Source organism: Paroedura picta, chromosome 10, assembly GCF_049243985.1.
Source record: "Paroedura picta isolate Pp20150507F chromosome 10, Ppicta_v3.0, whole genome shotgun sequence".
In the NCBI taxonomy this organism is placed as follows: Eukaryota; Metazoa; Chordata; class Lepidosauria; order Squamata; family Gekkonidae; genus Paroedura; species Paroedura picta.
Genome location: NC_135378.1, coordinates 77,768,902 through 77,793,572, shown reverse-complemented (window position 1 = coordinate 77,793,572; position 24,671 = coordinate 77,768,902). Strand labels below are relative to the sequence as shown.

Here is a 24,671-nt window from a genome sequence, read left to right as displayed (position 1 = left end):
GGCTGCCCCGGGGTTCGCTGTTGTCAGTGATTGGCCCACATGTCAGTCGTAAGCACAGCACAATATATGTTCATTCATTTATACTTTAGATCAGCCTTTCTCAGCTTTTGTACCACTGAGCTTCATGAAACCCCAAAAGTGGTGCGATTATGCAGAATATGGTTGGGAAGCAGAGCTGTGGACACGCCCACCTGGGGCACCTCCCGTCAGTGACTGTCATCAGCCATCTATGATAATTAAACGCATTCTGCTGCCGGCTCTATGATATTATCTTATAGCCAGCAAAGGGGCAACTTGGCTCAACTGAGTGGCCTGGATAACTACTGGAAATCTGTGTCTATTTCTGTCTGGCTATTTATAATGGTCTTTTGGCCTGCTGCCTCCTTTGGCTGTTCAAGGGTTACACTGTGCCCTTGTGCTTTCGACGGATAGCGTGTTTCGCTAAGATAGAGGGCATTCTGGAAAAATTATGGCTTCAGGAAACCAGCTTGGGTTGCCCCCTCCCTCCGAGCCTCATAACAGAGCAGCAAAAGCATCCCATTGTCAGGAACTAAAAATGAAAAGGGAACAGAAAGGTAAGGAATGACATGGACAATGAACAACGATGCTGCTAGATCCAAAGAACAGAGTAAATAAAATGGGTTTGCTGGGGGTGGGATTGGGGAGCAACAAAAGGGATCGATGAATAAGGAGGATGCACTGCTTCAGGTGAAAGCCTGCCCTTAATGAGGCCTTGCAAATTAATTTCTCCATACAAGCGAGGCGCGTTATCATTTGCACATAAATCAACGAACGCACGCTGCCGTGTATGACAAATTTGACTATGAGCAATGATTTATTCTCATATCCACTACATCATTAAGAAAGATCGTGCAGCGGGTAATGGCAAAATACACCCTTAAATCATGATTTTCAAATCCCACTGCTCCCTTTCTACCCTGCCAAGAACCTGTTGGAGGGCCCTTCTATCGCAGTTGAAAGCAGGGGTGTGTGCGTGGAGTGGGTAAATCCCCTGACACACCATACCCCAGTTTGGCACATCCTGCGAGATGTCCTTTATCGTGTTCTTGCTAAGCGGTGGAATCATTTTGATGATGTTTCACCCCTTGATTGTGGGGAAGAGGAAAGGAGACTGCCTGCCCTCCTAGGAATTGTTACAGCCAGAGTCAACAAGCTCTTGTGGGTTTTCCAGGCAGTGTGGCCATGGCCTGGGAGTTGTAGTCCCGGATGCTTCACTAGTAACTGTGGCTGGCATTTTTAGAGGTAGGACACAGTAAGATGGGAATCTCTTTGCGCCACTCTGCCCATTTTGATGTGTGCAAAGTCTGGGATCCACTAGATCAGGGGTGGTCAACCTGTGGTCCTCCAGATGTTCATGGAATACATTTGCTGGCAGGGGCTCGTGGGAAATGTAGTCCATGAACATCTGGAGGACCACAGGTTGACCACCCTTGGATTTGGGTACTTTATCAGCTCATCCGTGCCAATCCACTATTCCCTGCATTCAAACGGTTCAAATGACAGTGGATGAATTGCAATTCAGCCACAATTTGGCCCATTTAAATGCAGCTTCCCACACTTTCTCAGGCAGTGCCTGAGAAGACGGGGGGGGGGGGGGAATGTTGAACAGCTGATAATGACAGGCATGCCACCCGCTCCCTTTAGGGAGATTTAAAGGGAGCGAGCTGGCTGCCTGTCATTATCAGCTGTTCGGCACACTGATTGCTCCCTTTAAATGCTCACCTTACCTTCATAGGGAGCTTTGCTGGGGAAGGATTTAAAGGGAGCGGCCCACTTGTCATCATCAACTGTTTGGTGGGCACTCCCTCCCCCTTCTCAGGCAGCAGAGACACTCTCTGTTATGTGGGAAGGGGGCGGGATGTGCACAAAAAGCCCCAAAACTTTTTGGATTCGGCCGAATGCAAAAAGATTAAAGCGTATTCATGCTATTCAGATTTGACCAGAAATGTTTCCAGCCGACTCCGAAATGGCATGAGTTTATTTTGTGTGTGCATAATCCTAATCTTGATCTTGAAGTATTGGGTTGAATCCAACCAGATTCCTCCCTGATAAAAAGAGAGATGGGGTTCCCTTTGACTCCAAAAAGGCTGAGCTTGGGGGTCACAGGATCTCCATGGCCAAAAGCAATAAGGAGGAAAAATTGACTGAGCAAAAAAGTTGGCTGGAACCTGCCTGCTGTTTGCATTGACCCTCAAAGGACAGGAAAGCCAATGCAATTGGCAAAAGCAACCCTTTTGGACAAAATAAAACTTGACCTGATTATGCAACCTGTGAGCACAAAGGCATGCAGTGAGACTGAGCAGTGTTTGGACTGCATGTCCTCATTCCTCCCACTCAAGGGAAACAGAAAAGCATGTCTAGTACCTCTATGACCAGGAATGAACTTGTTGCCCTGGGTGATACAGTTCCCTGTTATCTTCCTGCCTTTGCGCGCACACACACACACACACATCATTCATATGCTTGCCCTGGGGTGTCCAGCCAATCCCACAGCCATTGGCTTTGCTCTGGCTCAGAAAAGTGAGGCTCACAGGGCTATGGTTCCCACAGGGCTATGGTTCCTGCTCGAGCAGGAACAAAAATGGTGAGTTAGAAAGCAACACTGCAAAAGGCTGTACACAGAAGTGACATCACAACATTCTAAAATCTGCCTGATCTCTATGGTTAAAACTGTCCAGAGTGGAGGGGGGGGGGGGATATGAGCAGCATGAGGTCACTTCCCACCTTTGCTCCCCACCAAGAACAAAGAGTGGTGGAGGAGGGGCAGGAGATTGTCCATCATGGTGGGCGACCTGGTAAGCCTACTCTGAGCTGCCATGGATGGGTGATATGTGGCTGCCATGGAAAATGAGGCTGTGAAAATGGCGTGGAAGCATTAGATCAAGCACAGCTACAAATGTGCCACTGAGTCATGTGCAAAAAAAGGGGGGTGCACCATTGGCCTGCCACCAGCTTGTCCATCAGAAGAGAATGCTGATATTGATTCATTAAAAGCTGAAGATGGAAACCTTTGTGGGATTGAACATGCATCTCCTAGTTTACTCAGCTCTCTTTAGGTCCTGCTTATTAAAAGCAGACTGAATAAGGCCCCTCTCTTGCAAATCAAACACCCAAAGACTAGTTTGCATGAGAAGGGAAGTGCAATTTAACTGCAGGGGAGATGTTTTTCCCTCCTCTCATCCTCAGAAAGGGTGGGTTAGACACGGTGCATGAATAAAAGGAATGGAAGATCATGTTCTCCTTCCCCGCTCAAGAGCAAGTTCCTCCCTATGGGTTAGCAGCATCAACTGAACCATTGTTAGCTCCTTTTAGGATCTTGTCTTAACCAGTGTTTTCAAAGGTGGGTAGTAAACTCTGGTTAAAGATGGGCACTTGAAAAGAGTTAACAAGACCCGTACAATTTAGAATCCGTCCAGCAGAATGCAGCACACTGCCTGTATGTTGTGGCCTGCCATGTGCCTTTCCTACCACCTCACAAAGTGGCGGGTTGCATTTGGCGTGATGCACCAGTCAAGATATAACCTTTAGCCATAGTTAGGGCTGTCAATGGAAGAGCAGAATGAAATCTGCCCTGGAGAGAGGGGAGTGCCCAGCCAGAAGAAGCCATGCGGTTGCATGGATCATTTCACTGTAGCTACAAGATTGGCTGCAGAGTGCCTGCAGTGCTCTCTATGCATGCAATAAACTAAACATGTGATGTTCACACTCTCACCAATACTCCTTCCAAGCAAGGCTGCCTCACAGCAATGCAGGGCGCTTTCGCGCATACTGAATAATGCACCTTCAGTCCACTTCCAATGCACTTTGAAGTTGGACTTCACTGTGAGGAATGGGAAAATCCACTTGCCAGTGATTGCTCAGGTGCTTTGCAAAGGGACTGAAAGTACGCCGTTCCGCACATGAGAAAGTGCTCTGCGTGTTTGATTTAAGCTGGAATTCAACGACTGCATAACGTCTCATGAGAGTCAGTTTGGTGTAGCGGTTAAGAGTGCGGACTTCTAATCTGGCATTCCAAGTTCGATTCTGCCCTCCCCCAAATGCAGCCAGCTGGGTGACCTTGGGCTAGTCACAGCACTGATAAAGCTGTTCTGTCCAAGCAGTAATCTCAGGGCTCTCTCAGCCTCACCCACCTCACGGGGTGTCTGCTGTGGGAAGAAGAAAGGGAAGGAGAATGTAAGCCACTTTGAGACTCCTTTGGGTAGAGAAAAGCAGCATATAAGAACCAACTCTTCTTCTTCAGTAATATCAGGGCTCTCTCAGGCTCACCTGCCTCACAGGGTGTCTGTTGTGGGGAGAGGAAAGGGAAGGCAACTATAAGCCGCTTTGAGACTCCTTTGGGTAGAGAAAAGCGGCATATACGAACCAACTCTTCTTCTTCTTCTAGATGCCCTAAATTGCTTTAAACAGTTTGCCGCTCCAGATGGATGTGGAGCCACCAAGGTCTCTGCTGAGGGCCGCTGCCTTGGCCAAGTGGAGCCTGCAGACAGAGCACAACTGGGCTATTCACTGGGATTGAGTACCTGAAGGAGAAGGCTGTCCTTTTACTACGCCGTTTTTCGTCTTTTCTTCGGAATTCATTACTTCCTTGTAGATTAATTCTGAAAGAGAGAAGGGAACCAGTAAGATGCAGACAGGAGAGCTGCTAATTCGTCCATGTCCTCTGCGGCCATCAGGAAAGACACAAGGGCGGGTGATTTGAAGACAAGACCAGCTTTGTAAACAAGCTCACGATAGTTGCTAGACTGCCTACCCGTGTGTATCTGTATTGCAGGGCTGCCAGTTTCAAGCTGGTGGTGAGAAGATCTCCTGCTTTTATACCTGATTTCCAGTTCACAGAGTTCAGTTCTGCTGGAGAACATGGGAGCTCTGAAGGGTGAACTCTATGGCATTGTAACCATGCTGTGGTTTGGTTTGTGAAGCTAAAATGCAGGCAGCACATGGTCATTCAAGTGTGTGTGTGTGAGAGAGAGAGAGAGAGAGAGAGAGAGAGAGAGAGAGAGAGAGAGAGAGAGAGAACAGGCAAAAAAACAGGGACTCAGAGGCCAGCATAGTCTGGGGCGGAGCAAACGTCTTTTAAAATGAGATTACCTTTCCACTCTTCGATTGTGTGTTCTCTTTCATCCAGCTGCTTATCATATATCTGCGGAGGTGGCTGTTGAGTAAAAACCAGAGAGAGGTAAGCAGAGAATGCCAGGTTACAGGGCATTGAGTATTCACATCGTGACAGAGTGAGGAAGGGAACTTTCTTTTACCAATGTGTTCAGGCCCAAGCTCCAGACAACCTGAAAAAACAAGCAAGGAAATGAAAGAGCAAGCAACAACTCCCCCCCCCCCCATAAGAATAGAAGTCTGGCAAGGCAATGTATGATGTGACTGGAAGGGAAAAGGGTTGTCATTCAAGTCAGGCCCATAATGCATTTATTCACCTGCTACCGACTTTTCAAGGTCATAAGTCACGGCTACACAGAATTTCTCCTTCTCAAAGTGCAAATCCATTTGCATGGATTTTTTCCCCAAATCAATTCTGTTCACACTTTGGGCTCTGCTTTCTTTTAAATGGCGGCTCTCCATTCTGTAGAAATCTTGAGCGGTTTCCAGCCCACAAGAATTTTGACTAGCCTACCTGCACAGGCAGAGCCTCTTGTGGCGCAGAGTGGTAAGGCAGCCGTCTGAAAGCTTTGCCCATGAGGCTGGGAGTTCGATCCCAGCAACCGGCTCAAGGTTGACTCAGCCTTCCATCCTTCCGAGGTCGGTAAAATGAGTACCCAGCTTGCTTGCTGGGGGGTAAACAGTAATGACTGGGGAAGGCACTGGCAAACCACCCCGTATTGAGTCTGCCATGAAAACGCTGGAGGGCATCACCCCAAGGGTCAGACATGACTCGGTGCTTGCACAGGGGATACCTTTACCTTTACCTGCACAGGCAAGCTGAGACTTACCACATCTCGGAAAGTAGGCAGGGCTGGCCTTGGCTAGTATTTGGATGGCCTACAGATAATGTAACACAAGTGGGGCAAATACTTCTCCTAGCACCCGGCTCAGAATCCCTTTGGGGGGGGGTTCATATTCCACAGGACTTCGAGGTGGGGAAATGGTTCCCACGTAGCCACGGAAGGAAGATGCCTTCCCCGAGGTGAGGAGAAGAAGCTTCAAATTTGTGAACGGAGCTTTGACACCATGTGCTGATGTTTGGTGCTGCATATAAAAGACCTTCATGTGCCAGGCATCAGGCATCAGGCTCCTGGTAGGGGCCTCCTTCCTTCAAGTGGGCCCCACTGGCAATTCCATCGCTACCTGCCTTTGAGTTGTTTCGGCATGATTTTGAGGGAGCAGGGAGGCCTGGCCGCTAGGTGAGACAATGGAAAACACCATAAGGCGACAGGAGGCTGCAAAGGAGGATTTGCAAAAAAAAAACAGCCACGGCTGTTTTCACGGGAAACGCCCCGTTTTCACGTCTGCTGGAGACACTGCACAACAGCTTGGGCAAAGGAGAAAGCATCTGACAGTATTCGAGGAAGTAAAATTTTGCACAGGGATAGTCAAACTGCGGCCCTCCAGATGTCCATGGACTACAATTCCCAGGAGCCCCCTGCCAGCGAACGCTGGCAGGGGGCTCCTGGGAATTGTAGTCCATGGACATCTGGAGGGCCGCAGTTTGACTACCCCTGAATTCTTTTTGCCTTTCGAGGCAGTGGTGCTGCTATAAAAAGAGTCAAGGGAACAGCACTGCCATCCTGGGACCCGTTTGCCCTCCTACCTCAGCTATTTAGTGTTATTTTAGCCAGTGACGAGAGCTAGAAGTGGGTAGCCGTGCTGGTCTGAAGCAGCCAAACAAAGTTGGCGTCCAGGGGCACCTTGAAGACCAACAAAGTTTTAGTCAAGGTGTGAGCTTTCGTGTGCATTGCGCACTGACTCACACGGATTGTCCTCTGCAGCACTCCCAGTGCCACTAGGTTTCTTGGGTTGCTCTCGGCTGCCGGGAGCTCCCTGAGGAGAGTGCCCTGCCGGGAACTCTGAAGTGGAAATGTGCCCCCCCTCCCCCCTCCATATTTGTCCATAGAAACATGGCATCTGGATTTTTGTACCATAGAATCATAGAGTTGGAACTCCTTGCTCAATGCAGGGTCAGCCTAAAGCACCCATGGTAAGTATCTGTCCAGTCACTGCTTGAAGACCACCAACGACGGGAATTCATTGTCTCCTTTGGCAGCTGGTTCCACTGCTGAACTTCTCAGACTGTGATTTTTCCCCCTGATATCTAGCCAGGACCATTCTACACATAGTTTAAACCCATTACTGTGGGCCCTCTCTTCTGCTGCCAACAGGAACCATTCTCCACCCTCCTCTAAGTGACAACCTTTCAGATACTTAAAGAAGAAGAAGAAGAAGAAGAAGAAGAAGAAGAAGAAGAAGAAGAAGAAGAAGAAGAAGAAGAAGAAGAAGAAGAAGAAGAAGAAGAGTTGGTTCTTATATGCCGCTTTTCCCTACCCGAAGGAGGCTCAAAGCGGCTTACAGTCGCCTTCCCTTTCCTCTCCCCACAACAGACACCCTGTGGGGTGGGTGAGGCTGAGAGAGCGCTGATATCACTGCTCAGTCAGAACAGTTTTATCAGTGCCACGGCGAGCTCAAGGTCACCCAGCTGGCTGCAGGTGGGGGAGTGCAGAATCGAACCTGTCATGCCATATTAGAAGTCCGCACTCCTAACCACTACACCAAACTGGCTCTAAAGAGAGCAATCAAGTCCCCTCTCAACCTCCTCCAAGCTGTAAATTAACCTCTGTACTGTGGCCATGTACCCAGTCTACTTAATAAAATGCCGCCTGGTTTCAACCAACTCCTCGTGTCCTCATGGAGTTCATTCCTCATGGGATGGTCCAGGCTAGAGATGAGCAGGGGACAGTTGCCTTCCTCTGCATAACAACCCTGGACTTCCTTGGTGGTCTCCCATCCAAGAAACTGACCACAGTTGATCCCTTCCTTAGCTCTAACAAGCTCAGGCTAGTCCAGGTTATGGAGGCTGCAACATATTCTTCTGACAGTGCTTGGAAAAGCTTTTAACCAAATTGCTGCTCATCGCCTTGAGCAAACACTTTCTAGGTAGGAAGGGAAAATGCACAGGAAGCAATTGTAATCACTATATTTAAGGACGCACCTGGCTCCATCTGAACTTGCTTGCCCCTTACGGCTGCAAACAGATGCTGGTAGCCATGGTTACCATTGCCAAGGAAACAGTCCCAAGACTCAAGCATCTCCTTCACGTTTGCCTGGCTCTCCTCAACAGTTCTAAGACATCGAAGACTTTGAGACTAATCATTCTGCTGTGGTGGAAACAAGCATCCGGGGTACTTTTGCAATACAATTGCTCATAAATGTAATGCATTTTAATTTGGTGTCTCCACATTCATGGCATGAAGCTCCATATGCAACTGTTATGAAGCTCCAGAGTGGTGTGACGGACCTTCCAATGAATACTGTTCCAACGTCTTTGGTCAGTTGGCTTCACTGCAAGTCAGCTTCAATTTATCTGTGCCTCCCCATCAGTACTGAGATTAAAAGCCCCAGGAGAGCGTTGAGGTTGACAGCTTAGGACCCAAGTTCTCAGCCTCCTCACCTGACCCTGGGAACAGTCCCAGATCCAAAGACACCCCCACCCCCACCCAGCTGTTGTATGCCTCCGTTATCTTCTCTGGCCTACCACCCAAGGGCTCTTGAACATGCAAACCACACACCCAACCATTTGCAACACGGGGTGGTACCATCTGATAAAAGCTCTGCCACATGATGCTGTGGGCCATATAAACCGGCCCGTGTCTTAATACCTGCAATAGAGTTATGCAGAAAAGTGACAACAGAGATCAGTGTTACTGATGTCAATGGCTGTGTTTTTCAAGATTAAAAAGGGGAAATTGTTTCCCTGTTTCTCAAATGTACCGCTGTTGTATAGTAATCATGCTACTGATCAGCTGCAAAGGGAAGAAATGGGAGGAATGACAAATGGTGCGAGGAATAAAATGACATATACATCAGATGAACCTACTCGGGGACAAATGGTGCCATCCCTGAAGAAACACCTAAAATGTTTCTCTGACATCCTGACAACCTCTCATACAGGTTCCTGGAAGTTCTTTGGCCTTTTGCTTAAACCACTGAGTTGAGTGATGAATTCAAGACCACTCTCTGCCAAAGGATGGTTGTGTGAGAGCAAGGTCAGTCTCATATTTACTGCTCTCAGCCCTGACAACCACACATTTATTTGATCTGTCCACAAGGCCCATGCAACCCACAAAACTGTACATGTGCAGGGTCTGTAGCCATGTGCGTGCACACTACTGATGTATGGTGATAATTTACACAGGAAGGGAACAGAAGGGAGCCTGCTGTTAGCTCCACCACAGTCTACTTGTGTTCTCGATATGTGAACACAGCACTTGAACATAGATGGATTTTAATCAGGGAGGCACAACTAGGAAGAAAGTACTTCTGATTAAGAGACAGGGCTTAGACATGTAGGGTTGCATGTGTAGGTATCACCCCCCAGGCTTGGGCAAATAGGCTGGAGCAGGACCAGCATGTTCAAGCAGCATGCTGGTGCACTCTGTCCCACTTCCCCTTTATATACAGTGCCCTACTTACAAATAGGTCAGATTCTATCCATATGATCTATGAAAAGCATCAATCATTCCAAGGACTTACACGTTGACACCTAATCCTTAGACGCCTCTACGAAGGCCAGAAGAACTTGTTGAGGTTCAACCTGGTCTCAGGGAACACAAAGGACGCTGTCTTGTACTGAATCAGAACTTGGGTCCATCAATGACCGCATTGTCTACTAACCCCGGCCACGACACTCCAGGATCTCAGGCAGAGAAGGTCTTTCCCATCACCCACTCCTTGGCTCTTTTTAAGCTGGAGATGCTGGAGATTGAACCTGGACCTTCTGCATGCCAACCAGATGTTCTATCACCAAGCCACAGCCCATCCACCCCCCATACACATACTGATCATTGATCTGCACAGGACTCTTAACAATAAACAATCACAAAGCAGTTGTCTCTGGTAGTAAATTATAGAAGCAGGGTCATTTTCCTGATTTTAGTTCTCCACCTCCTACGTCGTTTTACAGATTCTAAACTACAGGAGATGGGAGGGGAGATCGTTCTGAACATTTGCTTCAGATGCAGAGATGTCTAAGGCTACCCTTAAATGTTTTCATGGGGGGGGGGGATTTCCCGCAGTGTATTTCAGTTCCAGCAATCAGGCACATGCCCCAGTTTCCTTAATAACTTTGTACAGACAGAGAGGCATTGCAAAGAGCAGCAAGTGGCTTCAGACCTGGAAAATATGTGAGTTTCTGCAGTCTATTCAAAATATCTTCCCCAGACTGCAATACTATTGAATTAAAGAAGATTAGAGTGAGACAGAATGCTAATGTCCTTTATATTCAGATCCAAGGTCCACATTTGTGGACAAGCTCCTAAGGGGCCATAATTTATCTGATCTGGACAAATTGGTTTTCTTGCTTCCTGATAGTAACCCCTCTGTCACTTACAACATGTTACTATCTGCCTTGACAGCTATGAAAATTAGGGCAAAATTTACTTCTTCCGAAAACAGACTTTTTGGCTCTTTATAACGTTTTATCGCTTTCAGGGTCTATAGATATTAGTTAAATTTGAATCTGGATAGATAATTGTCTGAATGATCAGTGTGATGTGATGTATTTTAACCTGGATGAGAAAGAAAAAAAAAACAATTATACTCTGTGAGACTGAAGCAGAAGAAGAAGTAGACAAAGAACAAGATGGATGGATAGAATCAGAGACGTAAGTGGATTGAACTTACAGAAACTTAAGAGAAATGACTGCAGACATTTTTGCATGTAAAGTCAGCACCAGTTGTTAATGACCTACTGGACCCTAACAACAACAAATTTCAATGGTATTATTTAACGATTTGTTCTTATTTAACTATAAATTTTGCACGTGAAGGGAAATTATTCTATTTATTATTACATGTTTATGCATTTTTTTAACTTTTAATAGCTTTTGGCTCAATGAAAGAAATATGACTGACTGTAAAGGTAAAGGTATCTCCTGTGCAAGCACCGAGTCATGTCTGACCCCTGGGGTGACGCCCTCTAGCGTTTTCATGGCAGACTCAATACGGGGTGGTTTGCCAGTGCCTTCCCCAGTCATTACCATTTACCCCCCAGCAGGCTGGGTACTCATTTTACTGACCTCGGAAGGATGGAAGGCTGAGTCAACCTTGAGCCAGTTGCTGAGATCGAACTCCCAGGCTCATGGGCAGAGCTTCAGACAGCATGTCAGCTGCCTTACCACCCTGCGCCACAAGAGGCTCTTATGACTGACTGTCAATGCTGACAAATAAATTAAAAAATCATGGCTGGGCATGCATACGGTGGCAAATGAACCTATAGTTTTACAGATCAATGCAAACAGACCATTCGAAATAGCTTTCCTGGACTGCAGTAGTACTGAATGTAAAAAAGAGTGGAGTGAGACCAAATGCTAACTGACTGACACAGCTATGGGTGGCCCAGAGGCTGACAAACCAATGACCTAGCTTTGACCTCTTCTGTCCATGCCTGTCGCGTATACCGAGATATCCCAGAAGAAATAATCAGTCAAGCTGATAAAAACCAGGAACTACACTGGAACATGCCAGCAAAGCGTCTTTGAAAGTCAAAGTTTAGCATGCCGAGCAGAAGACACTGGGGAAGCACCGCTGGAAGGAAGATCGATCAGGCCTGCAAGATTCACAAATGTTTATCTCATTTGTATCTTTCCTCCTCCAAAAGGTAGCATTTTCCTTTCCCTCACAATATCTTATTCCTCACAATAACTCAGCGAGGTCGGTCAAGAGCAGGGGTAGTCAAACTGCGGCCCTCCAGATGTCCATGGACCACAATTCCCAGAAGCCCCTGCCAGCATTCGCTGGCAGGGGCTTCTGGGAATTGTGGTCCATGGACATCTGGAAGACCGCAGTTTGACTACCCCTGGTCAAGAGGGACTGGGTCAGGGTCCCTCCACAAGGGTCAGAGTTGAGCAGAGAATGTAACCCGCTGGTCCAAGAACAAAACTCTGCCCATGTGGTCCCTTGTCTGAATACAGGCAAATATTCTCTGTTTCACAGCCACTTAGGGAACATCCTCGAAAGAAGGCATGGAATATAAACAACACCCAAGGACAGAAGATCATTCCAGTACTGTTTCATCTACACCAGCCTTCTTCAACCTTTTAACCATTGAGAAACTCCTTTTACATTCTTCAGGCTTCGAGAAACCCCAGAAGTAGCACAATTATGCAGAATATGTTGGGGAAGGATTCCTACCTGGGGCCCCTCCCCTTTCTACCTCCTCCAAGCCCATCACTTGGCCACTTTGAGAAGGGGGGGGGGCGGGTCAATAGGACCATATGGACCATATACGGTCCTATCACCCAATGAATGTTTAACTAATTAAAAATATATTTAAAATAAATTAAATCCTAGGCCAAGGGGTAAAGAGGACAGTCCTACGACACACAAACCCTCAGAAGAAACGGAAAGCCAGGCTACGCCTATGCAAAAAACACAATAGTACCATTGTTTACAAAGGTGGAGGTCTCTTGGAGGTCAAAGAGGTGGTTTTGTACCAAGTCCAACCAGGCTGTGGCTTGTCCTTCATCCCTTGGGAACCAACAGCACGTCTTCCAAGTAATAACATATGTTTCCCTCTAGTTAGCAACACAGCAATAGGTCATGGCCTGGCATTTAAAGAAAGGACACTGTGGCATCTTCTCTTTTTAAGCCTGTCATTGGGAGAGAGGGCTCTTGCGTCCCTCTGCCATTTCCCATTCCCCCTACGCTCCCTGCCATTTGAGCGAGACATCATCATTTTACTGTTCCCCTGCAGCCTGTGAAAAGATCGTAAACGTTTTAATAGACATAAAATAATAACCAGCTCGACATTCTGCATTTCGTGCGGGACGCCATCTAGCTTTCTTCACGTGCTTCTCATGCCATAAATCCCAGGGAGACGCGCAGGTCGTTACTTTTAGGTTAAGTGCTTGACACAGAAACCGTTAGCATTTTCGAGATATGTCGAGCCGTTTTTTTTTTTAATGCTCTGTATTCCTCACTAGAAGAAGAGCTGGCTTTTTATAACTTGCTTTTGGCTGCCAGGTTGGTGTAGTGGTTAGGAGTGCGGGCTTCCAATCTGGCAAGCTGGGTTTGATTCCCTGCTTCTCCCCCACATGCAGCCAGCTGGGTGACCTTGGGCTCGCCACAGCACTGATAAAGCTGGTCTGGCCAAAAAGGAATATCAGGGCTCTCTCAGCCTCACCTACCTCACAGGGTGTCTGTTGTAGGGAGAGGAAAGGGAAGGTGACTGTAAGCCGCTTTGAGACTCCTTTGAGTAGAGAAACCAACTCTTCTGAAGGCTTACAAACACCTTTCCCTTCCCTTCCTCTCCCCACAACAGGCACCCTCTACCTAAAACAGGCACCCTCACAAAATGTGAGGTAGGTGGGGCCAAAAAAGCTCTAAGAGAACTGCCCTGCAAGAACAGTTCTAGCCCATGGTCACCCAGCTGGCTGCATGAGGAGTGGGGAAATCAAACCAGGTTCTCCAGATTAGTCTACCACTCTTTAACCACTATACCAGGGTTCGCTGGCAGGGGCTCATGGGAATTTTAGTCCATGGACATCTGGAGGGCCGCAGTTTGACTACCCCTGACCTATAACATGCTGGCTCTCAATGCTTAAGTGGTCCATTTTGATTCCCCTTTGTTCAAATCAGAGACTGCCCTTCCCCCCTCTTTTTCCCCCTCCACCTACCAATTACTGGGAAAGATGTATGGATACCACACCCCATGAGAAAGGTTTTAATTGTTGGTTCTGGGTAGCATGGGCTGGGAAGAAGACAATTTAGGGCTTTTAATACCTTGAACCTGATTTAGTCTCCAATCCGGAGTCAATGCAGCTGGGAGTGCTGGAAGAGACCTGCAGGGAGCAGATCCTAATGGATTATAGCTGTAACCAGCATCAATTTAGAGATAAGAATATGAGAAAGCTGGGAAGGGTGGTGGTGGTTAGAACTGGAAGCAGGTACAAACTACAGGAGATGGCCTTCTCAAAAGAAGAGAACAGATGGGTAGCCAGTCTGTGCAGGTGCAAGTAATACGTAAGAGTTAGCCCAGCTCACAAATGCTACAAAGAGAAGCCCTACCAGGCTGAATGACCGTCCTTGGATGACTAATCCGACCAGTTGGGAAGAGAGAGCTGAGAATAATTGCTCTATAATGCTTCAGAATCTGGGCTGGTTCTTCCTCCACCTGCATACATCATTGATGACACTATAAACAGAATCTAATTCACTTGCAGGGGCAAGGGGCGGGGGAGGAGGTACTTGTGTTTGCTTCAAGCGTTTGCTTTATCAAACATCTGCCTTTCACTGATTTGTTTCGTAAAAAGCCAGCTTTTTTTTGCACCGGTAAGACGTATAGTTCTAACAATCAAAAGCTGAAGAGGCAGCTCGGTTTGTCTACCACAAAATGAAAAGGAAAGAGCATGGGTGCGCTTCACCCATGAAAGGCTGCGTGATGACTCATGCGCAACTCTACTTGCAAAGCTTGCCTTTGCTTTCTGTCCCACATTGCAACGGAGGAAACTTCAGGCTGCAGTGCTGGCCGGGGTCAAGGAGATCTGATAGGGGCACCCAGCATCGCTCATCCTCTAGGTCAGGGGTAGTCAAACTGCGGCCCTCCAGATGTCCATGGACTACAATTCCCAGAAGCCCCTGCCAGTGAATGCTGGCAGGGGCTTCTGGGAATTGTAGTCCATGGACATCTGGAGGGCCGCAGTTTGACTACCCCTGCTCTAGGTGATAGGCAGTGCTGCCAAGATGCCACCCACTTATAGCAGCCCCTCCTGGGGTTCTCAAGGCCAGAGACGAGCAGAGGTGGTTGGAACCAGAGGTGGTCCCTTGCCTCTGCATAGCGATCCTGGACTCCCATCCAAAGAATAACCGATAATTCAGATGATAGATAATAGCTGCTTAGATTCACAATGGATTCAAAAGAACAAAGAGGGAGGAGGGGAGGGAGGGAGGGAGAGAAAAAGAAAGAAAGAAAGAAAGAAAGAAAGAAAGAAAGAAAGAAAGAAAGAAAGAAAGAAAGAAAGAAAGAAAGAAAGAAAGAAAGAAAGAAAGAAAGAAAGAAAGAAAGAAAGAAAGAAAGAAAGAAAGAGGAGGAGGAGGAGGGAGGGAGGGCGGGCCTCAGGGTTTGAGGAGGGAAGAGACCTCAGCCGGGTATAATGTCATATAGTCCCCCCTCCAAAGTAGCCATTTCTCTAATTTCATGAGACCTCCAGGCCCCAACAGTGGTCAGCTACCCTATGTATTGCTGTGTGTACGTGTGTGTGTGTGTTGTGTATATCAAACTGCTTCGGACTTACAGTCATGACTGTGCTGCCAGCTTTGTGTTGGTAGATATCTGGAAATTTTGGAGGTGGAACCTGGAGAAGGTGGGGTTTCGGGAGGGACTCTAGTAAGTCCCCACTCCAAAGCAGACATTTGGGGATATTGATCTGTGTCACCTGGAGAGCAACAGTAATACCAGTAGATTTCCGGCCCCACCTGGAGGTTGGCAACCCTATAACTAACAACCTCCCAAATGTCCTATGGTTAACAGCCTTGCTTATGTGCAGCCTCTACTATCTGTGCATTTATTACGGCTGGGATTAGGATGTGGCAAAGGGGTTGAGCATCTGTATAGAAGGCCTGGGGGAAAGGTGTGCAGGTGATGCAGGTAACCAAACATGGGTGGAAGAAAGCTTTCCAGAGGGGAAAAGGACTCATGGGCACGTGTGGGGGACTGGGTGCTGGAAAGGAAACAATGAAAGAACTGACTTATGTTGTTTTTACAACAAAAACCAACCTGCAGACTTTGGTAATGACACATTAACCTCACAGGCTGGGGAGCCAGGTCGGCAGCCAGCCACCAGCTGTGATATGTGACATCCACTGATCTTGGGCCTTGCCAAAGCAGGGAAAGAGACGGGCCTGCAGGCTGCATCCCCTCTCCGTAGGGTACCGTGTCACCATGGTAACCGAGCACCTCATAAAATCACTAATGGATTTATTCCCACGGCAACACTGACATTGGGAAGGATTATGAGAAGCTAAGGCGCCTTAGGAGGCAGGCTGGGATTGGTTGCCCTTCCCATAACTGCACAGTAATACCTGACCTTTCTCCCCAGAGGGAAAGCATGGAGTTAATGATGCTTGAGGAAGAGTCCTATGGAAGACGGACCGTTCTCTCTCCTTTCGGCCGGCATGATCCGAAAACCAGCTTGAGGCTGGAGAGAAGCTTTCACCTCCTCCAGGTAAGAAGCCTGCTATGGAGGTGCTCAATTATCCATTTCCTGGTGATGTTACCACCTGCGCACCGGGAAATTTCGATAAGCACGAATCAAATGGACGCGTGTGTGTTCAAAATGTCGCTCGTGAAAGCGATGAGATGGGGAAGCTCAGCAAAAGAGAACCTGTTTTGCGCACACAAAAGCCCAAGTTCAGTCCCTGGCATCTCCAGGTAAAAAGGATCAGGAAGCAGGTGATGTGAAAGACCCCGACCAGAGACCCAGGAGAGGTGGATGGTCAGAGTAGACATGAAAGGCCTTGATCCCGTCTGATTCAGCAGAGAGCAGCTTAATGCAGGCCAACGAATGAGAAAGACACAAACCGCGTGAAGAAGGCAAGCATGTATTGTTTACTGCCTGTCCCTTTTAGTAATGCAGAGGTTTGCTTCTGAATCCTCTTTTCCAGTCACTGTTTCTGTGCATTTTAAAGAGATTAAGCATTAGGCCCAGTTGAGCAAGCGGGAGGAGTCCAGGAGGTGGGACATCAGCATGATGTCACTTCCAGAAAACCCAGAAATGAGGTCAGTTCTGTCTAGAGAGTCACAAGAAAACAGCCAATTCCTAGAGAGGCATGATGTCACTTCTGGACACCATTTTTAAAAATTATATTTCTTCTACCATCGGCCTGAGCAGCAGAGGAAAATGGATTCATATGCCTTAGAAGAAATAAAGAAGTTGAAGGTGCAAGTGGGTTTCTTACTTACCGCCTCCACTTCTGCTGGGTCATACCAAACGTTGATGTATGGATGCTGTAAGGCTTCGTCCACTGATATCCGCTTGGCTGGGTCAATCACTAGCATCTTTGACAAAAGATCCCTGGCTTGGCTAGCTGGAGCAATGAAACCAAAAGAGAGGAATGTGTCAAGACATGAAGATTCACAGAAGCAGTGACCAGGGAAGCACTGGCTGGCAAGTGGTCCACTTCACACTTATTAAGCGTAGGCAAGGTACGTTCGTGAGATGTCGCAATGCTAAATTGTTATTATTTTAAACATGAAGTTTAAATGGTGGGCGGCAAGAAGCTAAGAACTCAATAACTCCTTCCGCAGCTGGAAGTCCCAGAAGTGTCTTGTTATTATGCGCATGCAACTGATGATGTAAAAGCACCACCCCCATGATACACCCCCAGGCTTCCCCTGGTCTCAGGCTCCTGTTGTGAGTTCTTTTGGCTGCCATGCATATGACAGTCCTAGGATGCAAAGGAGAGGGATGACGTCCTCAGTCCTCTTCATATTGCATCTCCACTTTTGACAGACATTCTGTCTGACTCAACTTCCCTCTGTGATTCTGTGTTACAGTCATCCTCCCAGGTTCATTCTTGGCATCTGGGTGATGCTTCACTATCCAGCTCACCTTCTGCCTCTTTGACAACACCCCGCATCCTGACCCTTGGCCGTTTAAGCATTCATTTTAGTAAGCCTTCCAGCCTTCCAGCTCAGTTGTTCCCTTCCATGACCTGCCTGGATGTCCGCTTTGGGATGGACTCTGACCTGTACTGCCTCAGGCCCTTTTCCCAGTCTTATCTCCGCCAAGAATTGCTCTGTCTCTGACCTCTCTACTCTGGAACAGCCTCTGTCTGATTATCTTCTCATTTCCTGCAGCGGTTCCCACAGTTTACCTTCAATTTGTTTCACCTGCATCTCTTGTGACCACCCACGGTTTGATTCAGTGTCTCTCTTGGCGGAGCTGGCCCTTCTCTCCTGCTTACTCCTTAGCTTCTGCAGTTTTGGCTTCAATCCATCCCCATCCTTAACTCCCAGCTTTCCTCCAGCGAACCATTTGCCCCTTCTCCTACCTAGCCCTAATGATCTCCCTGTGTTCCACACCTCCCGACCTGCTCTTACACAAGTAAACTTTATAAACTCATCCTCTGCCCCTTCTCATCTACCATCCAGCCATGCAAAACTCAATCCCATCAGATCTCAGAAGCTAAACAGGGTCAGCACTCAGAAGGGCAACCTCCAAGGGACACTTGGGGGTCATGACGGGGGCCAGGCAATGGCAAGTCACCTCTTGCCTGGCTGCCAGACTATCTTAAGATCTCCTTATATTACACACCTGCCATATGATAAAGCATTCCACCTCACCTGCCATCTAACTGAGCAAGCAGTGCACCAGCTGTATGAATCCTCAGTGCCTCTTCTCTGTCCTTGAGATGCTAAGATCTGCACCTGCTGCCTCACCATCTCAAATGCTTCCTCTGCATCGTGCCCCCCCTTTTTTGCTGTCAAGTCATAAACGACTTCTAGTGACCTCGTAGAGTTCTCAAGGCAAGAGATGTTGTTCAGAGGTGGTTTGCCATCCCTGCCTCTGCATAGCAACCTAAGACTTCCTTAGTGATCTCCCATCCAAGGTTTGATCAGGAATGACCCTGTTCAGCTTCTGAGATTTGCTAAGATCAGGCTAGCCAGGGCTAGCCAGGAAGGGAGCACCCTGCCTTGGACTCTCCTTGCCCTCAATACTTGGCTTCATTATTCACTGGAAAGCTGAACCACCTTGCTCAGATCTCTGTCTCCACTTCTCACCCTGCCTTCGATCACTTCCTTTTTCCTTCCAGTCCCACTGGACAAATTCACCATCGTGTCTCTCCACCACATAATCTTTCACCTCTTACCGTTCCTCTGCGTCCATTCTCAAAACATGGTCACTCGATCCATCCTCTCACTCCACTGACCACCACGTTTCTTTTCTACTATTTACTTCCTAGCTGGAGTCTGCCGTCTCCTCTTCCTCCAAGTCCCACTCTACAATCTGGTTTCTGCCCTCTTGTTTTCCACCGAAACTGCCCTTCCCAAAACAACTGAGAAGCTCTTCACGGCAAAATACGAAGAGTCCTGTCCACATTCTTCTTGACTTATCTTCTACAGCAGATTGTGGTCTTCTGCTTCACTTTGTATCCTGCATTTTCATGGCTACTTCTCATTGTTTCATACAATATGTTTTCGCAGGAAAGTACTCTCTCTATTTTCCTCTGTCTGTTAGGGTCCCTCCACCACCTGACCTTGGCCCTCTTATTTTCTCTCCGTATACATTGACCCTGGGTGACCTCATCAAACCCTCTGGTTCTCAGAACTTGTTGTGTGCTGGAAACACCGAATCTATTTTTGCCCTCCACTCCTTCCTGCACCTTCCGTTGCTTGTCTGACACGTCTGTGTGATGCCTCATCACAAGCACAAGCTCAATATGCCACGTCCAAAATGAACTTCTGACACCCCCACCAGCTTTCTGTTCCTCATACACTTTTCACGTCCGGCAACAACGTCAACATGCACCCAGCAGAACAAGTGAAAAGCTATGGCTGGATTTTTTAAAAATAAACCTCTTCTTTCTCTCCTACTCTCCATAATTGGAATAGCCAGCCAGGACATGTTGCTTTCCCTCTTACAACAAGAAACAGAGCTCTTCCTCTACATACACTCAGCATTAATGCTGCTTCCCACTCCTGTTCTATCTGGTCTTGCCTACTTGCCTTTCTTCTTGGGATTTTGACACCACAGTTCAAACTCCCCACCTTCAGCAGCTGCTGCCCTCATCATTCTGACCATCTGACATGCTCCTTAAACCCCTGCATTGGTGTCCTGTCCATTCTGCACATCTTAGAAGCACATAAAAAGGTAAAGGTAAAGGTATCCCCTGTGCAAGCACCGAGTCATGTCTGACCCTTGGGGTGACGCCCTCCAGCGTTTTCATGGCAGACTCAATACGGGGTGGTTTGCCAGTGCTTTCCCCAGTCATTACCGTTTACCCCCGGAAGCAAGCTGGGTACTCATTTTACCGACCTCGGAAGGATGGAAGGCTGAGTCAACCTTGAGCCGGCTGCTGGGATTGAACTCCCAGCCTCATGGGCAGACAGCTTCAGACAGCATGTCGCTGCCTTACCACTCTGCGCCACAAGAGGCTCATTAGAAGCACATACTCTTGTTCAAACAAAGAGGCACTGCTGTTTTTTTTTTACCTGCCACTGCCTTACTTGGAACCATCTTGTTTTAAAAATATCTGGGGACATGGGACAATCACTTTCCCTGCCTATTGGAACCATCAGATTTAGCCCTGCTCCTGACAAGCTGCATAATGAATCTGAAGACAATGGCTGTGGATTCTTAAAAACATCACAAACCTCTAGCATAAACAAAGAGAAAAAGCAATTCCCTTATATGACTGGAAACATTTCCATTCCTTTTGAAACACCCAACTTCTCGACTGTTCAGGATTAGCAGAAATCCCAGCCCAATTAACATATTTATGAGTTTTCTACGGGATTTTAAAATGGTATCTGTTAGAGCCAAGGCAGGTATTTGTTAGAGCCAAAAAGTGAAACAGAGAATGCCGTGGAATTCTCAGATAAAAGGAGACCGAATCCAAACGTAATCTGCAAGGGGAAGAAATGCCTCCCTGATCTATAGGATAATTTCTCATTTAAAGATTTCAACAGCGTCCAACATAGCTGTTTCTAAGGTCTTAATACGGCTCGTCTTCAGATTGTCTAGGAGGATAAAAAAGTCATCCAGATCGATCCCTGTTTTGGTGGCAATCATAGGTCCGCTGTTCCCAGCACAATAATATCTGCGTCAGAAAGCCTACGGTGGATTACCGTGGTCTCCCTAGCCCAAATCCGCTCTGTTTGCAGTAAATCATCTTCTTCCCCATAACAGCCATTCAGAGTCTAAATGGGAACAGACGCAAGGATGCCTCAGTGGGCTTTGCTATTCATAGCCCCGGAGAATCGGCAAACCTGGGGGAGTCTCAAATAAAAACATGGAATCTGGCCAATAGGGCCATTCTGGCAGAAGGAGCTTGATTAATCCCTCGCTGGAAGCACACACACGGGGGAAACAGCCCTCTTCTGATGCAAAATCAGGTTTCCTGCAACTGCTAGTGGAAACTAGCACGTGCATCAAATGTAGGTGGGCATCCGGTTCTATCGTTTCTCACAGCCAAACCAATTTGGCTCCCAAAATATTACGTTGTTGTCATTTTAAATATCTACATGCCTAGTGTTTATTCTTAATTGATGACACAAAGGATTCTTATTTGAGATCTGAAAAACTCAACTAATTCTTCATTCATGGTGGGTTTTCCAGATGGGCATCGCTTGTAATACAATAACTAGTGCTGAATTGTTCGGCTGGACTCTGTAGATTGAGTTGGGATAGTTGCTTCCGCCGTCTTGTGGGTTGTTATATGTTATAAGTATTGTTACTGTTTTAATGGGTGTTTTTATAGGGTAATAGTTATCTATGGTTTGAATTGTTAGCCATCTCGAGGCGACAAAAGTCGTGAGAGGTGGGATGTAAATCCAAGAATAAATAAATATAAATGAAATAAATAAAAATAGAAACATGTGTGGGAAAAGATATCTAGAGCTGTTGTCCTGTATTCCAAGGGCAATAGGAAGAGGCATGCTATTCAATGTTCCATCCCTACAACGTGAAGATTCTCATTTCAATATCACTTTACTCTTGTTCGAGTTTTACGTCTATGAGCCATTTTCTCATGACAAATTTCCCTCATTAGAATTAACAATTTTTTCCAAAGTTATTTTTTTATGTCGCCTGAAAATAGATAGCATATAATGCATGCATGTCATGAAAGAAACAGGAGACTCCACAACCAGAAATGGGAGGAGGGAAAATTCGCAGAATGACCATATGAGGTAATAAAAAGAAGAAGAAGAAGAAGAAGAGTTGGTTCATATATGCCACTTTTCCCTACCCAAAAGAGGCTCAAAGCGGCTTACAGTCGCCTTCTACAAGAAAGTAGAGCGCATATACTTGTATGTATTCTTTCAGAGCATGCCATAATATAAATACCACCTCCTGGTTTCATCTCTACCTCAACACATAACCATTGGTCATTGTGTGTGACAGGATGCTGGACTATGTGGATCATTGGTGTGATCCAGCAGGGTTCCTCTTACGTTGTTATGCTTTTGTAATTGCTTTTATTGTATTTGTTTCCCTAACAGCAACTGAAGAACAAATGGCTTTGCCAATTATCCAGGGAGTGGCGTAGTCCATCTGTTATGACAAGAAGAGAGAATGTCTTGTGGCGGCATAAAAACAAACAGACGTATTATGGCAGAAGCTTTGGTGGGCTCCAGACTGCTTTGTTGAATGCCTTTTATCCAAGAAAGTCACTCCCCGCATATGTGCGTTATTCTTAAGGTGCCGAGAGTTCGTCTCCAGGTTCTCCCTGTTCCCAGCTTTTGCTCTTTGTTTGTGCCTCAAACAGATGATGTTTTGTGCAGGTATGATTTCTGTAGCTGGAGAACTGAGCCGAGGTCTGTAATAGTTTCTATGGGGGACAACGAACTGCCAAAACATCACCTTCTGATACAGAGGGATGCAAACCTGGTTTTCAGGATGTCAGAAATATCCTTATTGGATAATTTTTTTTTGTACATTTTTAAGGCAAAGCCCTACTTTCTTTTCCCTTCATTAGGGTATTGATACAGGGCCAAGACTCATACTGTTCTACAAGAAATGTTTAATGTTAAGCATCTAACTTAAACCTAGAAATATCTGTCAGGACAGCTCTTAGATTGTATCAAGCAGTTAACGTGAGGTCTACGATCTCTCAAGTAGGTTGATTATTAACAACTTTTCTTTTGTATATCTAAATAGGCCTTTTTTAAAAAATGTAGTGGAAATGTAGATGGCTCTTAGACTCAGTTTTGGGCAAAAGTTTATATCACTGTGTAGTTAATGTGGGGTCGTATATTTTCAAATGATGATTATATTTTATTTATTGTTCTTTGTATTAATAACTCGTATTGCATCCTATATTTCTATCTTTATCAAAATAAAAAAAACCTGAGTAGAAAAAAAGAGAAACATCCTTATTGGGTTTGAGACCATATTGTTGAAAGGAATTTTTAGTAACTAGAACAGCACATCGGAATCTGATGACGGGTGTGTTTGTTTGTACGTATGCAAGAAAAGCCCCCAAACATATCACTTTGATCCTGGAGCCAGTAAGCGAATGACCACCTTAATTATCTTTCTCCCTGCATCTGTCTCAAATCCATTCCAGGTCCATTATTTTGTTTCATCGGGGGGGGGGGGGAGGCGTTCAGTGTGCATGTGTGTGCGGGGATTATAGCAAGAGCTCAACGTATCAAAAGTCATTTGGCCAGACCTTCAATCGCTCCCCGGAGTGCAGGCAAACAGCCTCGTTGTACGTCGGGAAAGGCATTCTGGGTAACGACATGCAAATTACAGCAGATTAAAAAACATTACGCATTGCTGTGGCAAGCAACCTTGGGGAATCCATGCGCGTGAAACCGAAGCAGCTCCGCGAGGGTGGAGAAGGCCGCAGAGCTGCGACTGGAAACCTGTCCTATATGAACCACACATTTATCATTTTGTTCTAGGAAAGGACACTGTTGAGTTGATGTTAATCGTGGGCCCACTTATGCCTGACAACAGCTTGCTTTCCTGAGCTTTCACAAGATGGCAACATCGCAGCAAGCACCGCGTAAGCCCTTGGCTGTCGGTACGAAACCTTGAGTGTTCGTGTGTCTCAGTGTGGCATATTGCTTCCCTGCTGGCACATAAGGAATCCAGAGTCATTTTTACTAGTGGCATGCACAATTTAATTATTTCTAGCGAGGTTTATTTATGCTTGTGTGTGCATATTTGTGTGTGTGTGTGTGTGTGTGTGTGTGAGAGAGAGAGAGAGAGAGAGAGAGAGAGGAACTATAGTGTTTGGCGAGACTATAGTTGCTCTGAAATATCTTTGTTTCAAGCAAGAAGATGACCCGAGGAGCTCCAGCCTCTCTCCTATGCATAGCCCTGGGCACAAACAGCCCTTCGGTGGATGCAGTGTACAAATTGGATCCTCTGGGGGAGAAGACATGCTAGGGGACTTCTGAAAGTGAGAGAGAATGATGTGGTCAGGAACCAGAATGTTCATAACCAGAGAGAGTAAACCTCTCAAACTCAGAGCTTGGAGCAAGGGAAGGCCTTTCCCTCTGTCCTGTTTGTTGGCCCTCCGAAGCAACTGGTTGGCCGTGGGGTGAAACAGGATACTGGTCCCAGTGGTTCAGCCCTAGTCATTTTCATACAACCAACGGTGGCCATGTTACATCAGGGAAAAACACACTGACGTATGTGCTTTCTGCTTATAGCCTTGACTAATCAAGTGCCAAATATATGTTAGACAAAAATGACCGACTGGTAGATTGTTGTGGAAAAGCTAGTTTCAAGTCCGGTAGAACCTTAAGAGACCAACAA

The 24,671-nt window shown here is 46.7% G+C and overlaps 1 protein-coding gene and 1 long non-coding RNA gene across 7 annotated transcripts in view; one reads left to right on the top strand and one right to left on the bottom strand.

The window, feature by feature from the left end:
• Positions 1–24,671, bottom strand: part of MAPK10 (mitogen-activated protein kinase 10) — a 216,222-nt gene that overhangs the window by 10,663 nt on the left and 180,888 nt on the right. For all 6 annotated transcript variants that reach the window (XM_077300996.1, XM_077301000.1, XM_077300999.1 and 3 more), the window contains 3 exons: positions 17,141–17,265; positions 5,110–5,173; positions 4,542–4,619 (listed from right to left, as the gene is read on the bottom strand). In XM_077300996.1, the coding sequence (XP_077157111.1) occupies positions 4,542–4,619; positions 5,110–5,173; positions 17,141–17,265 (267 nt within the window). The remainder of the gene's footprint in view (positions 1–4,541; positions 4,620–5,109; positions 5,174–17,140; positions 17,266–24,671) is intronic.
• Positions 468–24,022, top strand: LOC143819389 (uncharacterized). Its single transcript, XR_013224946.1, has 3 exons — positions 468–575; positions 16,278–16,403; positions 23,810–24,022. It is a non-coding gene; the product is annotated as an uncharacterized LOC143819389 (long non-coding RNA).